The sequence below is a fragment of the Pseudophryne corroboree genome, chromosome 4 (genome assembly GCF_028390025.1).
Source record: "Pseudophryne corroboree isolate aPseCor3 chromosome 4, aPseCor3.hap2, whole genome shotgun sequence".
Classification (NCBI taxonomy): domain Eukaryota; kingdom Metazoa; phylum Chordata; class Amphibia; order Anura; family Myobatrachidae; genus Pseudophryne; species Pseudophryne corroboree.
In genome coordinates this window covers 538,620,236-538,638,903 of record NC_086447.1, presented here as the reverse complement: position 1 = coordinate 538,638,903, position 18,668 = coordinate 538,620,236, and the positions used below count along the sequence as shown (strand labels likewise).

The following is an 18,668-nucleotide window of genomic DNA, read 5'->3' as shown; positions in this document are numbered from 1 at the left end:
CTCTTGTTCCTTCCCTCTCTCTCTCTCTCTCTCTCTCTGAGGTCTAGTAGCTAGTGGCTGGAGTCCCGAGGACAGAATAATGTGGGCTTGATATATGTCCTGCTCATACAGGCATAGCAGGTTTGGCTAAAGTTTATGGCTGACCACAGGTGTTTGTACAACTACGGGGAACTAGAATACTGGGGATATAAGTGCAATGAAAGTTTAGTGACACTTGTGGTAGAGATTGATAACTGGAAGCTGGGATTGAATCAGCAGTTCAGGATAGCTGGAAGCTGGGATTGAACCAGCAGTTCAGGACAGCTGGATAGCTGGAAGCTGGGATTGAACCAGCAGTTCAGGAGAAAGCTGGATAGCTGGAAGATGGGATTGAACCAGCCAGTGGCGGAACTAGCGAGCGGTGGGCCCATGTGCGACAAAATGGCTTGGGCCCCCCCATCCCATCCAAGTCCACCCCCTCACCCCTGGAGAGGATCTGGTGAGGGGGACCTGCTCAGGGAAATGGATACCTAGCAACAGTGCCTTAACTAGACATTTTAGCACTGTGTGCAAGAAACAGCATTGGAGCCCCACCCCTGCATGCAAAACAGGGGCAGTGCGCGCCGTAGGCGCGCGCAAAAAATACATAGTGGCGTGGCTTCGTGGGGAAGGGGTGTGGCCACAAAATAATACCAATTCATAAAACGGTGCACAGTAGTCTCCATTATTCAAATTACGCCGCACAGTAGCACCACTACACCAGGTAGAGACCCTTTTACACCTTACGGCGGACAGATTCCTCTTTTTACACATTACAGCAGACAGCGTCCCCTTTTTACACATTACGGCAGACAGCGTCCCCCTTTTTTACACATAACGCAGACAGCGTGCCCTTTTTACACATAACGGCAGACAGTGTGCCCTTGTTACACATAGCGGCAGACAGCGTGCCCTTGTTACACATAGCGGCAGACAGCGTACACTTTTTACAAATAACGGCAGACAGCGTGCCCTTGTTACACATAGCGGCAGACAGCGTACACTTTTTACAAATAACGGCAGACAGCGTGCCCTTGTTAAACATAGCGGCAGACAGCGTACACTTTTTACAAATAACGGCAGACAGCATGCCCTTGTTAAACATAGCGGCAGACAGCGTACACTTTTTTCACATAACGGCAGACAGCGTGCCCTTGTTAAACATAGCGGCAGACAGCGTACACTTTTTTCACATAACGGCAGACAGCGTGCCCTTGTTAAACATAACGGCAGACAGCGTACACTTTTTTTCACATAACGGCAGACAGCGTGCCCTTGTTACACATTACGGCAGGCAGATTCCCCCTTTTTACACATTGCGGCAGACAGCGTGCCCTTGTTACACATTACGGCAGGCAGATTCCCCCTTTTTACACATTGCGGCAGACAGCGTGCCCTTGTTACACATTACGGCAGACAGCGTGCCCTTGTTACATATTGCGGCAGGCAGATTCCCCGTTTTTACACATTGTGGCAGGCAGATTCCCCGTTTTTACACATTGCGGCACACAGTCCCCCTTTTTTGTAGGAAAGAAAGAAAGAAAGAAAGAAAGAAAGAAAGAAAGAAAGAAAGAAAGAAAGAAAGAAAGAAAGAAAGAAAGAAAAAAAGAAAGAAAGAAAGAAAGAAAGAAAGAAAGAAAGAAAGAAAGAAAGAAAGAAAGAAAGAAAGAAAGAAAGAATTATACTTACCCTCTCCGCTGGCTCAGGCTCCTCGGTGCAGCGTCAGACGATTCCCGGGCAGTAGAGGAGGTGGAGGAGGGAGCCGCAGCAGCGCTGTGTTATTGGTGGAGGCGCTGCTGCTGCTGCCGCTCTGCTTCACTATAGGCTGTTCTCGGAAGACAGCCTATAGTGAAGCAGAGGGGCAGCAGCAGCAGCGCCTCCACCAGTAGTAAAGCGCTGCTGCGGCTCCCTCCTCCACCTCCCTCCTCCTCCTTCCCCCGTACCGCTGCTCCTCTCATCTCCGGGCGGCTGTGCGCTACGGGCAGCGGTTGCCCGCAGCGCACAGCGGCATGTAATGAGTCAGTTTGACTCATTACATGCTTGGGCCCCTGGACAGAGGCGGGCCCCAGTGCAATGCACTGCTTGCACTGGCGGTAGTTCCGCCTCTGAAACCAGCAGTTCAGGAGATAGCTGGATAGCTGGAAGCTGGGATTTAACCAGCAGTACAGGATAGCTAGAAGCTTGGATTGAACCAGCAGTTCAGGATAGCTGGATAGCTGGAAGCTGGGATTGAACCAGCAGTACAGGATAGCTGGAAGATGGGAATGAACCAGCAGTTCAGGATAGCTGGATAGCTGAAAGCTGGGATTGAACCAGCAGTATAGGATAGCTGGAAGCTGGGATTGAACCAGCAGTTCAGGATAGCTGGACATCTGGAAGCTGGGATTGAACCAGCAGTACTGGATAGCTGGAAGCTGGCATTGAACCATCAGTACAGGATAGCTGGAAGCTGGGATTGAACCAGCGGTTCAGGATAGCTGGAAGCTTGGACTGAACCAGCAGTACAGGATAGCTGGAAGCTGGGATTGAACCAGCAGTTCAGGATAGCTGGAAGCTGGGATTGAACCAGCAGTACAGGATAGCTGGAAGCTTGGACTGAACCAGCAGTCCTGGATAGCTGGAAGCTGTGATTGAACCAGCAGTTCAGGATAGCTGGATAGCTGGAAGCTGGGATTGAACCAGAAGTACAGGATAGCTGGATAGCTGAAAGCTGGGATTGAATCAGCAGTTTAGGATAGCTGGAAAGCTGATAGCTGGGATTGAACCAGCAGTTCAGGATAGCTGGATAGCTGGAAACTGGGATTGAAACAGCAGTTCAGGATACTGGATAGCTGGGATTGAACCACCAGTACAGGATAGCTGGATAGCTGGAAGCTGGGATTGAACCAGCAGTTCAGGATAGCTGGAAGCTGGGTTTGGACCAGCAATTCAGGATAGCTGGATAGGATACTCAGTGATGCAGGTTAGCAGATATACTGTAGATTGTATTGACCAGCGGTGCAGGTTTGCAGGTATACTGGAGATAGGACAACCAGCGGTGCAGGCTTGCAGATATCCTGGAGAGGAGATAACCAGCGGTGCAGGTTTGCAGATATCCTAGAGGTGAGATAACCAGCGGTGCAGGTTTGCAGATATCCTGGAGATGAGATAACCAGCGGTGCAGGTTTGCAGATATCCTGGAGATAGGAGTCAGGAAGTGCTGAAGTTGGTAATGGTCTCTTTAAGCAGGAGATTACAGGAGCTCTCTACAGGCTCGAGGACAACAAAGCACTGACAGCTTCCCAGTGCTTGGAGCTGGAATATATACCCCTTGCTCTCTGGTGATAGGCTGAAGGGATCACAAGTCAGGGAAACACTACCTAGTTGGAGAGTTCTCTGCAGAGTCAGCTGATCAGGAAGTAACATGCAGTACTCCAGGCTAGGCTTCAAAGTGGACTGAGGCCTAGCAGGCCGGGAAGGAGCTGAAGCCTAACTATTCTGAAATGGATGCTGTGACTGAGAGCGCGGGATGCCGGATGGACCAGAGAATAACGGATAGTGCTTTGGACTGCGCCACAAGTAGGTCAAAGTGCGACTGAGAAGCGCTGTAAACCTCCATTTTATGACACTCTCTCCCTTATACTCTCTTTCTCTCTCTCTCCCTGACACCCTCTCTCTCATTCTGTATCCCTGTCTCTCCCTGACACTCTCTCTTGCTCTCCTCTTTCTCTCTCATTCCCTGACACTCACTATCTCTCTCACTCCCTCTCGCTCCTCCCCCTTCTCTCTCTCTCTCTCTCTCTCTCTCTCTGATACCCTCTCTCTCTCCAAACCCTTTCTCTCTCTTTCCCCTCTCATCCCTTTCTCTCTTTCTCCCTGCCAGCCTCTCTCTTTCTCTCAGGCCCTCTTTTTCATGAAACTCTCTCTCTCTACCTGCCCCCTCTCTCCCTCATTGTTTCTTCTTGCTCCTCCCTTTCTCTCCCCCCCCCCCCCCCCCGACACCATTTCTGTCCCTTGTTCTCTTTCTCTCCGGCTCCTTAAGGGGCATTGTAATGACAATGGTGGGGAGGGGGGTTCAAGATTTTGCTATTGTGCTGACAACATTCTAGTTACGCCCCTGCATCTAATATTGTGATGTATGTTTTATATTGCAGACATTGATCACAAAATGCCTTTGGTAAACAATGTTTTAAGTTTTTCCTTCAGGGATTAACAAAAAAGGATGTGGCTACTAACTCATGAGCAAGCCAAGTAAAGCTGTCAGGGGAGAAGCAGCTGGTTCTGAGACCTACACCTGCAGCCCTGAATGTTTGTCCCTGTGACAGTACACCGATAAGCAATGTTTTCTATGTGAACCACAAAATGCATTTCAAGGGGCAATCAGTTTCACAGTCCAGTCTAAGTTGACTTTAGTCAAACAAATATTATCTTGTAGATCCCAAATCTGTTGCTACTTAACGTACAGTAACACTGAAAGGTTGCAAGTAACATGACCATAGACACACTGGGGTAAATTTACTAAGGTCCCGATTTTGACCGAGATGCCGTTTTTTCATCAAAGTGTCATCTCGGTAATTTACTAAGCAATAATCACGGCAGTGATGAGGGCATTCGTAATTTTTTGGAAGTCCAACAAAAAAATTACGAATGAATACACCATCGGTCAAAACGCGGCTGTTTAACTATGAATCTCGGTAATTTACTAAGAAGTGCAAAGCAAAAAAAAACCAAACACTGCCGTGAAAAATTACAACTCGTAAAAAAGTGCTTTAAAAAAACAGACCTGCTTTTTTTTACCGTGATTGTATAGGCATGCACGGATCCATGAGATCCGTGCATGTATATCAGTGGGAAGGGGTGGGAAAGTGATTATTTTCAAAAAAAAAAATTGCGTGGGGTCCCCCCTCCTAAGCATAACCAGCCTCGGGCTCTTTGAGCCGATCCTGGTTGCAGAAATATGGGGGAAAAAATGACAGGGGTTCCCCCATATTTAAGCAACCAGCATCGGGCTCTGCGCCTGGTCCTGGTTCCAAAAATACGGGGGACAAAAAGAGTAGGGGTCCCCCGTATTTTTAAAACCAGCACCGGGCTCCACTAGCTGGACAGATAATGCCACAGCCGGGGGTCACTTTTATATAGTGCCCTGCGGCCGTGGCATCAAAAATCCAACTAGTCACCCCTGGCCGGGGTACCCTGGGGGAGTGGGGACACCTTCAATCAAGGGGTCTCCCCCCCCAGCCACCCAAGGGCCAGGGGTGAAGCCCGAGGCTGTCCCCCCCCCATCCAATGGGCTGCGGATGGGGGGGCTGATAGCCTTTGTTGTAAATGAAAAGATATTGTTTTTAGTAGCAGTACTACAAGTCCCAGCAAGCCTCCCCCGCATGCTGGTACTTGGAGAACCACAAGTACCAGCATGCGGCGGAAAAACGGGCCCGCTGGTACCTGTAGTACTATTACTAAAAAAATACCCAAATAAACACAAGACACACACACCGTGAAAGTAAAGATTTATTACATACATGCACACAAACATACATACATACTTACCTTATGTTCACACGAGGGTCTGTCCTCTTCTCCAGTAGAATCCAAGGGGTACCTGTTGAATAAATTCTACTCACCAGATCCCGTGTCCCAGGGTCCTCGGGGCAACCATTTGTAATCCAGGTACTTGAATAAAATAACAAAACGGAGAGCCGAGCCACGAACTGAAAGGGGCCCCATGTTTTCACATGGGACTCCTTTCCCCGAATGCCAGAAACCCACTCTGACTGATGTCAAAGTGGGTTTCTTCAGCCAATCAGGGAGCGCTACGTTGTAGCACCCTCCTGATCGGCTGTGTGCTCCTGTACTGTCTGACAGGCGGCACACGGCAGTGTTACAATGTAGCGCCTATGCGCTCCATTGTAACCAATGGTGGGAACTTTCTGCTCAGCGGTGACGTCACTTTAGGTCAACCGCAGGGCAGTAAGTTCCCACCATTGGTTACAATGGAGCGCATAGGCGCTACATTGTAACACTGCCGTGTGCCGCCTGTCAGACAGTACAGGAGCACACAGCCGATCAGGAGGGTGCTACAACGTAGCGCTCCCTGATTGGCTGAAGAAACCCACTTAGACATCAGTCAGAGTGGGTTTCTGGCATTCGGGGAAAGGAGTCCCATGTGAAAACATGGGGCCCCTTTCAGTTCGTGGCTCGGCTTTCCGTTTTGTTATTTTATTCAAGTACCTGGATTACAAATGGTTGCCCCGAGGACCCTGGGACACGGGATCTGGTGAGTAGAATTTATTCAACAGGTACCCCTTGGATTCTACTGGAGAAGAGGACAGACCCTCGTGTGAACATAAGGTAAGTATGTATGTATGTTTGTGTGCATGTATGTAATAAATCTTTACTTTCACGGTGTGTGTGTCTTGTCTTTTTTTGGGTATTTTTTTAGTAGTAGTACTACAGGTACCAGCGGGCCCGTTTTTCCGCCGCATGCTGGTACTTGTGGTTCTCCAAGTACCAGCATGCGGGGGAGGCTTGCTGGGCCTTGTAGTACTGCTACTAAAAACAATATCTTTTCATTATCACAAAAGGCTATCAGCCCCCCCATCCGCAGCCCATTGGATGGGGGGGGACAGCCTCGGGCTTCACCCCTGGCCGTTGGGTGGCTGGGGGGGGGGACCCCTTGATTGAAGGGGTCCCCACTCCCCCAGGGTACCCCGGCCAGGGGTGACTAGTTGGATATTTGATGCCACGGCCGCAGGGCACTATATAAAAGTGACCCCCGGCTGTGGCATTATCTGTCCAGCTAGTGGAGCCCGGTGCTGGTTTTAAAAATACGGGGGACCCCTACTCTTTTTGTCCCCCGTATTTTTGGAACCAGGACTAGGCGCAGAGCCCGATGCTGGTTGCTTAAATATGGGGGAACCCCTGTCAATTTTTTCCCCATATTTCTGCAACCAGGATCGGCTCAAAGAGCCCGAGGCTGGTTATGCTTAGGAGGGGGGACCCCACGCAATTTTTTTTTTGGACTTTACAGTGTTTAATTAAAAAAAAAAAAAAAAATGAACCCCAGCATGGATCACACAGATCCGGCCGAGATTCATTGTAAAAAAGTCGGCAGTGCTTTGCTAATCACTGCCGTAAAAAACAGAAAAAAAAAACGAATGACATCGACATCGGAAAACCCGAAAAGGCTAAATACGGCAGCTTAGTAAATTAGACGTAATCAATTCAAAAAGTTGCAATTTTACACTGTCGATGTCATTCGTGATTGAACTTTGACCTGAAACGGGAAAATACGAATCTTAGTAAATTTACCCCTATGTGTCGTATCTGTCTTGGTACACCATCTACTGGACTGACATGTATACTGCAACTCTATGGTTATTAATATATAGTTGTTTTTTCCTGCGAAATAGATCTTGACATGTGTGAGCCCACCTCCCGATGCGTCTGCAATTGGACATTTTTTTTCCAGAGCGGCTGCGTGATGTCACACAGCCACCCTGGTCCCGGCCTGACCCCTTTTGCCCCCCCCCCCCCCCCACAATGCCATGTTGCTGCCCCGCAAATGCACGTCGTTATCACATTGCGGTTGCATCCATCAGGGATTTGACTACAAAGTGTGTTGCTGCGCAGCCGCTGTGCAACCAGGTCTGAATGATCCCCATAGTCATTTTTGACTTGAGGAACCTGTGCAAATTCTGATAAAAACATTTTTGTCTCCATAGTTCATAAACTGTCCATAGAAGTATACTTGTCCCCAAAAAAATCTATTTATATACATATGATAATTTTTAGCTTGAGGAGCCTGTGCACTGCATGAGCCAAGTGTCATCATCTAGTTTTGCATGATGCAGGAACAAACAAATAAAAATTCCCCACCAAACTTTTTTTTTTGTCTCCATAGTTCATACAGTCTCAAGGAGTACATTTCTCAAAAACAATGTCTATGTACAGACATAATCATTATAAAGTTATTATCAGTAAAGGTATTCTAGACTTTGGTCTTGAAAACCGCAATAGTCAAACTATATTTATGAGCAGAGGCGTCACCTAGGTGTGGTGACACCCGTAGCGCAGTCTACTATTACACCCCCCTTCTCCGTTCAGGCCGCCGGAGCCGCGGGTGTCCGAAAAGGGAGTGTGGCCTAATTTAAAAGGGGCGTGACTCGAGCATCTTTTCTCCTTTGCTCCGGGGGCATGTCTAGCTTCCCCGAAGATGCTGACTGCCCCCGGAGACTGGGTAGCGTGCAGTGCCGGCTCTTCTCTGTGACAGGTGGCGAGTGCTGTAGGAGATTATTTCACTGCAGTACTCGGCTCCTGTCACTGTAGAAGCGCTAGCACTTTGGTGTCACCCCCGCACCCGCCTTCTGACGCCACTGTTTATGAGCATTCACAATCATCACAAATAAGTGGTAGTCATGTATTGCTCTTGGAAAAACATTAATTGCAGTACATAGGCTTAAAAAAATAAAGTTTCAAGAAATTTACTGTACAAAAGGAAACTGAATTATGTTAAGGTGTCAATTTAGAAAGCTGTCTGATATTTATGATTCCAGTGATAAGTAGCCCTAGTTACAGTACAAGCAGAGCCTCTTCTAGACATTTTGGCTCCTAGTGCCAATAGTAAAAAAAATCCCCTCCCCCCCCCAGCCATAATAAAAGTAACTGAAGGGGGTGTGTCATCACTAAAGGAGGAGTGATCTCAATAAAATGGGCAGGGCCTTGCAAGAAAAGACTACCTTACAGGAAAATAAAAAATTCCACCATATTATGCCTCACACATTAACGCCCCTTGCACCATAGTATACACCGCTCAGAAATGCTCACTACACCATAATATGCCCACACAGTTATGCCCCCTGCACTATGTTATGCATCACACAGTAATGCCCCCTGCACCATATTATTACAGTAATGCCCACTGCACCATAATATACCACACACAATAATGCCCCCTGCTCCATAATAATCCATACACAGAGTAACTGTGGGGCATAATAAAGTGTCAGGGGCATTACTGTGTATAATACACAGTTATGCCCCTGACACTTTATTATGCCCCACACAGTGCTGTCCAGCATAACTTATTATTACCCACAGTTATGCCCTGGCCTGCCCCAGTATTGGTACCTTTTTGCTCGTTGTCAGGGGGTTGTCCCCAGCGGATCCCGCCACTTCTGGGTATCAGCTTCCCTGACAGATGCTAGAGGTCTATTAGGTCTAGTATGGTCCTCTAGCATCTGTCTCCTCCATGGCGGCGGCCATTTTGGGTGGGATATTCCATCAGTATTCGATGCGGTCAGCTAGACCGCATAGAATGCTGCTGCAAACACTGGCCGCAGCGCCCCTTGCGATTACACGGCTCGCCCGGCCCTAGAAACGGTCCTGAGTACAAGCAACAATCAGATTAATATAGAAAGCAAACTGCTGCAGATCGCTTACAGTCAACAAGGACACAAATGACCTATTAAATATTTATTGTGCTGCTTGCAGCCACAAGTTACATTAAATGTTTTATTCTTGTGGTATGATAGTATTATTAAATTGTTGTCAGTTAACCTAAAGTGAGCAGAAAGGAACAATATAACAGACGATGCTGGTTGCTGTTTCTTACAGTATCACAACAGGAGTCAAGGAAACACTGTATCTTCCTCAGATCCATCAGCTACAGTTTGTGACAATCCCAGTGTGGAACATGCTCTTCTGCTTCCCTGAACAAAAATATCAGTTGTTTACACATTCCCCAATGGCACATGATAAAGGAAAAACGTCTTTCTAACTGCAGCCTGTGTACCTTTGGTTGTGAGGTACAAAAATAGTCTGACACCTGTTCTCTGCAGATGATATTGTCACAGTATGTGTTGGCTTTTTGGCTTCATTATCTGTAATGCAGTGTGTGATGCACAACATTAAGGATTTAACGGATGCTACTTGTATTTTATACCCATTGTGTTTAGGTATATATTATATAGCTGTATGCGCAATAGTACATATTTATAGACAGTATCCATTGACACCTCTGTGTAAATTATATTTCTATAAACAGCTTTTCTGACATCAGAATGCCCCATTATACTGGATCAGTTACATTTTTAGCCTAATTCAGACCTGATTGCTGTTGTAAGAAATCACACAGCGGACGATTATAGAATGACTGTGCATACGTATGCACGGCAATGCACATACGCGAGCCCAAACAGCGATAGAATCGTGTGAAAATTTCGATCGCTAGGCATATGCAAGGTGATTGACAGGAAGCGGACATTTGGGGTGGTAACTGGCCGTTTTCATGGCGTGTCAGGAAAAACGCAGGCGTTCCCAAGAGTTTTCTGGGAAAGTGTGCGACATCAGCTCTGGCCCCGAACAGCCAGATTCTATCGTACTGTAGGAGTAAGTCTTGGGCTACGCACAGACTGGAAAAATCATTCGATGGTGAGTGAGTTGTGAACGGATTTGCAGCTACCCGCTGTCTGGTGAAGTTTTCGCACGGCGTACGCATAATTTGCACACTTGCACAGGGCGGGTTTTCACTCTCTATGGGCGGCGACTATCTGATAGCAGCCCTCTGCAAATTTGCAGCACAGCAATCTGAATTAGGCCATAAGTTCCTGTATGTTCACCTATTAGGGAACATCAATATGGCAATTTGAGCATACCAGTAATACACATTCGCAGCCTCACAACTCCCATCATATATCTTCCAAAGTTTCTGTCATTGCCTTAGTGTGTACAGCTATTAGATGACATTTTCAATAATAGCTGGAGGCTCTTGGCAAATAAGTTGACATGTTACTATAGCTCTAAAATGATCTAATATAGGGGGTTGTTCGCTTGTTGCCGATTTTCGCTATATTGCGATTAGTCGCTTACTGCGCATGCGCATGGTTCACAGAGCGCATGCGCTTAGTTATTTTACACAAAAGTTAAGTATTTTACTCACGGCATAACGAGGTTTTTTCATCGTTCTGGTGATCGTACTGTGATTGACAGGAAGTGGGTGTTTCTGGGCGTGTGCGAAAAAACGCTGGCGTTTCTGGGAAAAACGCGGGAGTGTCTGAAGAAATGGGGGAGTGTCTGGGCGAATGCTGGGTGTGTTTGTGACGTCAAACCATGAACGAAACTGACTGAACGGATCGCAATGGCTGAGTAAGTCTGGAGCTACTCAGAAACTGCTAAGAAATTTCTATTCGCAATTCTGCTAATCTTTCGTTCGCAATTCTGCTAAGCTAAGATACACTCCCAGAGGGCAGCGGCTTAGCGTGTGCAATGTTGCTAAAAGCAGCTAGCGAGCGAACAACTCGGAATGAGGGCCATAGTTGTGTTAAATGTTTGCTGGAAATATGTAGGGCTGCATGCCAAAACCCAGTTTCTGTTTTTATTGTGTGTTCTGAAAAGTCAAATAATCACACAGGAATATATAATCAGCTAATTAGTTTGATTGCAATGTAGTTTTGTTAATTAGTTAATATGTGAAATGCCTAAAAAAAAAATCCAACAAAGCAAATGTTATATTATTAACCACATTAACCACCGCCCACCACCATGTATCACAATATCTGGAATATCTACAGTCGTGGAGTTGCCATACCTGAATTCTTGCCAGATTCAGTATGTGCAAATATGTGTACAGATATGATGGCCTTTATTGGTATCATGATGGAAAAAGATGCAGTGAGTGCACACATATCTGCAGTCTCCCAAGTAGTAAATCAGGGGATAATTACAATTATTCCAATAAGTGCAATGTATAAATGACTTTGGGGGAGGTGTATCAAATCTTGGAGAGTGATACAATTTATAGACATAAAGTATCAACCAATCTGTCATTTTTCAAACACAGCCTGTAAAATGGCAGTTAGAAGCCGATTGGTTAGCACTTTATCTCTCTCCACTTTATTTCTCTTCAACATTTGATACATCTCCCCCTTACTTTCACATAATATTGACTGTCAGAAAAATGTGTTTCTAATACAGTACCTCTTCTTCTTTAAGTATGCCCAGAATGAGTTACAAATTATAGAGATACGGACATATGAAACTGTAATCCCCATAAACAGCTCTATGTTTCAAGAAGATTGTAGTGAGGGAAATGTCAAACACAAATTGGGGTTCATTACATTATACAGTACTTAAATGCTTTCATTTATTACAACCCTTTCACACATGCAAACCAGGAAATTCCCAAGTCCATCAAGCTGACAAAGTACTGGGTCTCAGCCCGACCCTGGTACAGAACAGGGTCGACATCCCAGGTCTTTGTCCTGGGTAGTTTCCATTCATCCATGCCAAAATCCCAGGTTGATGCATGGTCAGAGGCGTAACAAGAGCGCTCAGCGCCCAGGGCATGTTTAAAAAACAGCGCCCCCCCCCCCCCCCCTACCCCAATCACTTCCAAAAGGGAGCGTGGTCAACTGGGGAAGGGCGTGATTTCATGGCATGCCCTCCCTCTCCGCACACACAGCAGCCCCAGCTCCTCCACACTGGCTTGCTCGTTGAACTCCTCACATGGGTCCATGTTGCGGCTCCTGCCTCCTGTTTTCTGCTTCCCATGGCCGGTGCTCTGGTAACTGCCCCTCTGCCCTGAACCTATCCTGGTGCCCAGGGCACTTGCCCTGCTTGCCCCACACTCATTACACTACTCTGCATGTTCACATGAAAAACCTGGGATTTTGATGTAAGTGTGAAAGGGGTATTGGTTTGCTTTCCATAAAAAACAAACAAACATATTTTCATGTAAACCTATTTAAATGTTTTATTTCACTTTTTTCTTCAGATTTCAAGACTTAACTATGATAGCAACTGGAGGAGTTATAACAGGACTGGCAGCCTTAAAGAGGCAAGACTCAGCCAGGTCTCAGCATCTCCTGTCCCGGCCTACATCACCGCCTACTGAGAAGAAGCCTGTAAGACGTCGTCCAAGAGCAGATGTAGTCATTGTGAGAGGGAAAATTCGTCTTTACTCTCCATCTGGATTCTTCCTAATCTTGGGGGTCTTGGTTTCCGTAGCAGGGATAGCTATGGCTGTACTTGGCTATTGGCCTCAAAAGGAAACATTTTTAACACCAGATATTACACTAGAAGTTAATAAAACACAAATACTTAGAGAAACTGGGATGATGGTAAGATTTTTTGAGCAGCATCTACATTCAGAGAAAATGAAAATGTTAGGTCCCTTTACAATGGGTATCGGTATATTTATATTTATTTGTGCTAATGCTATACTTCATGAAAATCGTGATAAGGAAACAAAAGTCATTCATATGAGAGATATATATTCAACTGTCATAGATATTCACAGCATGAGGATAAAAGAACAAAAGCATCTCAATGGCACTTTCTCAGGCTTGTATGGAGAAGCAGAGTACCGTCATTCTGACAACCCATGTGCATCTAAGTTGGCTGCTAATACCATTGCATCCTTCCCTGGAAGCTACAGAAGTTCCAGTTCTATAGACGATGAAGGCAGCAGTCCTCGTGTAAGTAAAGGCTTTACAAATCTCTTGCCCCCACTTCTTATGGAGCGCTCAGGCTCAGTATTTGGTCTGCACTGCCACTCAAATAGGATAGGTGATGATAGAAGCAGCAACTCCAAAAGATGTGAAACAAAGTCTATAGTATCATCGTCAATAAATGCTTTCACCTTACCTGTAATAAAATTGAATAACTGTGTAATTGATGAGCCAGACATTGATAATATTACTGAAGACTCAGATATCAGTAGCAGCAGGCCAAGAAATGTATCAATGGATTCTTTATCAATTCCGTTAGCAGATGATGGCAACAGACCTTACAAGCCTGTCAGTTCATCTTTATCACGCAGCTGCTCTATTATGGAACCACTCAGGAGTAACTCGTCTATAGTTTCAGCGCCTAATAGTGGAACGCTTTTATCTCCAGGAGCTGCCAGTAAACAGTTTGGATCCAACACATCTTTGCATATTTTATCATCACATTCCAAATCTTTAGACTTAGACAGAGGTCCTTCTACACTTACAGTTCAAGCAGAACAAAGAAAGCACCCGAGCTGGCCTAGACTGGATCGTAGCAACAGCAAGGGGTATATGAAACTTGAAAATAAAGAAGACCCAATGGACAGGTTGATTGTACCCCAGGCTCCTCCAGCAAGAAAGGACTACACCAACAAGGAGAAACTTCTTATGATCTCGAGATCACACAACAACTTGAGTTTTGAAAATGATGAGTTTTTGAGTAATAATCTTAAGAGAGGTACATCAGAAACAAGATTTTGAATTTTCGCTAAACATTTATCACTCCTATAGAAAACAGAATTTGGAAATATTCAAAAAAGTATATATTTTTCGGTTTATATGTTGGCAGATTTAGGATAGGCCACTGGAAATTTTGTGCCATTTTTATACTAATTATGGAAAATTATAATGTAGAGAACTGTATGTGCACACAGATAATTTATGCTCAACTGTGCTCCTTTGTTTTTCTGTTTTGCTCACAGCATTATTGATAGACCTCTGAGAATTGTCACTGACATATTGTATTCTGCATAAAGAAAATATATTACTGTATCCTCTTGTCTTATACCAGCTGTTCCCAAACTATCTTGAATCACAGCACCCTAGGGTACCAGCATTTTGTTCTTGGCACCCATATGCCAAAAGTTTCTTATTGAGAAGACTGGCAAAAATGATTAAGTTATGTAAATTGTGCTTACCTATCATCCTTATGTTAAATTATACAATGATGGACAGGGTTGCACTTCTGTTTGTCCACTTATGTTTTGACTGACAGCCACCAGCACTGGTTTTGCCTATCACATTGACCATAAAATATTTTAAGTTGGTAATGGACTCCCAACCAGTGGCACTCCTGCAAGTGCCATGTGGTACCCAGGATGCCATGGCATCCAGTTTGGGAGTCAGTGGTTTTATACTCTGTTCAGAAATCTGTGAGCAAAACACAGAAGTGACAAATTAAGGGAAAGTTTACTCCTGCTATGTGTACATACTCTAATGGGAACAGGCCATTCTCAGTGCCCACATACAAAGAATACCAGTTAGAAAGACTCCTATTCGAGCTACTGAATAAAACACAATTTTAGTTATTGTGTAGTGATAAGGAGCATGTACTGATATATTTTTATGAATATTGCCAAGTCTGATATCATATGGGTGGTAGCTATCCTTTACAATGTTTATAATTGTTTATACATTCAAAGTCTTTTTACTGGTGAAAGATGTATATATTTTTTACTACTGATAGATATTACATATTGTGATGATATAAATAATAATAGTCATTCATGTGGTTTGTGTAAGCCAGGCATGTCCAAACTGTGGCCCTCCAGCTGTTGAGAAACTACACATCCCAGCATGCCGTGACACAGCTTTAGCATTCTCTGGCAGCAAAACTGTGTCCGGGCATGCTGGGATATGTAGTTTCACAACAGCTGGAGGGCCGCAGTTTGGACATGCCTGGTGTAAGCCAAAGAAGAGTTCCCATGGAATCCTTTTGCTTTTGTCTGCTACTTTCATGGACATATGACTTACCAAAGTAACTCATTTATGTACTGATGCTTTTAGTTCATGTTTAATATACATGAATAATATTAACATTTCTCAGTGGCTATTGAAAATTAATATTGGGTTTGCAAACTTTAAGTAAACACATACAATATGCCTTGTTGTGACATAAGTAAAATATGGAGAATCATTGAGTAAAAATAGTGCACTTTATTTTCTGAGCACTAAATATATCAGTGTATCTAAATATTTAACTTGAAAATCCACACAATTCTGGTCTGTCAGTAGCGCTCAGAAATAGAGATGCATACAGTATATGAATCTTGACATGAGATAGGGGGATTGTGGAAAAAGTCATTTTAAATGGTAAAGCTTTACATTTTTTTGTGTTGACAGTTTAAGAAACCCTTTGGGGGAGAGTTACTAAGGTGTGGTTTCATCAAACTGTGGAGTTTCATGGTACTGTATTTGAAGTGCGGCTTGCAAACTTTAATTCAGTAAAGGCAAAAGTGCACATAAAATAGTACGAAGCCAAACTGCATAAACTCAAACCATCTTTGTCCCTCGAAAACTGTGTTACTATGCACAGCAATTTATCACGTGGTGGTTTGCACCTAGAAGAATGAATAATTAGAAAAAAATACATGTTTTTGTGACAAATGAGAGAGGAGCTCAAACAGCATGCATTAGAATAGGTGAATTATAACATAAGGTAAATAAACAGATCAGCCTAACTTTGGACTCAGTCCTCTAGGGAGTCCTCAAAAAATATTTGGGTCCCCTCCTCTAGATATTACTAGCCTAATATTTGATAGCATTCGGCCCCTGTTGGCAGCCCTGGCTGTTGAAATAAATATGTGTAAATTATAGTTACACCCTTTGGTGGCCCTACAAGTGATGGCACGTCAAACATGAGTGTTACTAATTTTAGAGATGGAAAGTAAAGTTTTGTGGGGATACTATTATAAGTCAACAATTAAGACAACTTTTATTACATTCTGTAATTGGGCGCTGTGGAACCCTTGTGGTGCCATATAAATAAAGGATAATAATAATAATAATAATAATAATAATAATAATTAAGCATAAGACAAACTACATGAAGAATGAAATCAATATTAACCAATATGCAATAGAGGATATAAATATCACCATATGGACAGCACTGTATTGAGAATAGTATATTATGCATGGTTCCGGTATGAATGGTCGACCATGTTATGGTCGACAGTCATTATGTCGACCACTATTGGTCGACATTGACATGGTCGACATGGACACATGGTCGACACATGAAAATGGTCGACACATGAAAGGTCGACATGAAAAGGTCGACATGAGTTTTTTAACTTTTTTTTGAGTCGTTTTTGGCTTAAAGTGACTGGGAACCCCAATTAGTGCACCGCATCCCCTCGCATGGCTCGCTTTGCTCGCCATGCTTCGGGCATGGTGCCTTCGCCCCGCTACCGCTTCGCTCGGCACAGATTACCGTTCCAATAGTAGTCCACGTGGATCGTAAAGTATGGAAAAGTTCCCCAAAAGAAAAAAAAGTAAAAAAAACTCATGTCAACCTTTTCATGTGTCGACATTTCATGTGTCGACCATTTCATGTGTCGACCATGTGTCCATGTCGACCATGTCAATGTCGACCAATAGTGGTCGACCTAATGACTGTCGACCATAACATGGTCGACCATGTGAACGGATACCATTATGCATATGAAGCCCCACAACTCATTTGTAATACCTTGATTCTGTACTTTTACCACAAAAACAGTGAACTTAAAATACAGTACATTGTGTATAAATCGTAGTTTACAGTAATGAGTTAAAAATTGAGTTTTAATGTGGTTAAAAGGTATCATCACCTGCTATTTGTAATTACATCTCACATAACTTCTCACTAGAGGGTCAATAATCACAACCAGCGTAATGAGCCTGGATGGAATCTGGTAGGTATTGATGAAATATATAAGTTTGGTAACACTGAACATATATTGAGAAATAGAGACAGAAAAGGCACATGTCCAACAATATGATAGGTTTCTACTGTTGACCTGTGTCCCAAATAGTAGTGAACAGTCAATGAGAGCTCCTAAAGCATATTTAACAAGTTCAAAATGTGACAGTCCTGCATCTAATGTCAGTATAGAGTGCAGAGAAACATATATATTTATAATGAGTGTTATTGACTGCTGGTCCTTCTAGAACTACTGTATGAACACATTGTACATTGGAACACTCCAGGAGAGCACTTGCCAAAGAGTGCCACTATCTCTGTTGAGCCCTGATAATAAGCAGCTCCAATCAGAAGCAGTCTCTAACACATTCAATGATATTTGAGATTGTCTGAGCTCAGTCAGTGACAGGGATGACACCTGTTACCATATTGAGTGGGGGGTAGTCTTTATTTTATTGTAGTTAAACATGTCAGCTTGTCAAGGTGTTTACCCATGAAGATTAAACCAAACATATGCTATTTAGGGGTTTGATGATAAATCCTGTGGCTTGTATGTGAAGTGTGGCAACTTTTGTATCACACAGCAAAGTGCACTTTAGTAGCTTTCACCTTAAAATAGAGGTTAGTGCAAAATATCCACAGTACATATATTAACGCACAATTTGAAAGGAATGGGGCCAAAACTGTGGTGGTTTTGCATATGGTACCACCTAGGTACAGATGTGTCCACATACATCTAGCCTCCTGGCACATTAAAAAGCCCGTCTAGTTATACAAATCCATGGCGTGACTAGGTAGCGCTGAGCATCTTTTGTGTGACTTTTTCTATTAAAATGCATGTTATTTGCAAAACAATGCAAATAGGATGCACAAGCAGCTTATGCTGATTAAAATTATATGTGGCATGCCTATATTCTGTGTGCGACCACAGCTGTATCTGCATATGAAATGCTATATTACAATGTTTTCCTAGAAAAAAACTGTAATGTACCATTTCGTATACAGATACAGCCACAGACGCACACAGAAAATAGGCATGCCCCATATAATTTTAATCAGCAGAGTCTGATTGTACGTTTTATTCACATAGTAATGCAAATAATGCGCATTTGTGGCAAAAGACGCCCAAAACTAATGGTGTTGCAGCTCACTCATGCCAGACATCTCCCGCTGCGATGAGGCACAATGTATGTAGACACATCTGTAGCTATTTGTTAGGT

At 44.1% G+C, this 18,668-nt stretch overlaps 1 protein-coding gene across 1 annotated transcript in view; it reads left to right on the top strand.

Moving 5' to 3' along the window:
• Positions 1 to 18,326, top strand: part of TMEM200A (transmembrane protein 200A) — a 251,191-nt gene extending 232,865 nt beyond the window's left edge. Inside the window, exon 4 of the mRNA XM_063917326.1 lies at positions 12,767 to 18,326. Within this exon, the coding sequence (XP_063773396.1) occupies positions 12,783 to 14,243 (1,461 nt within the window). The 5' untranslated portion in view covers positions 12,767 to 12,782 and the 3' untranslated portion in view covers positions 14,244 to 18,326. The remainder of the gene's footprint in view (positions 1 to 12,766) is intronic.
• Positions 18,327 to 18,668: the final 342 nt, after the last annotated feature.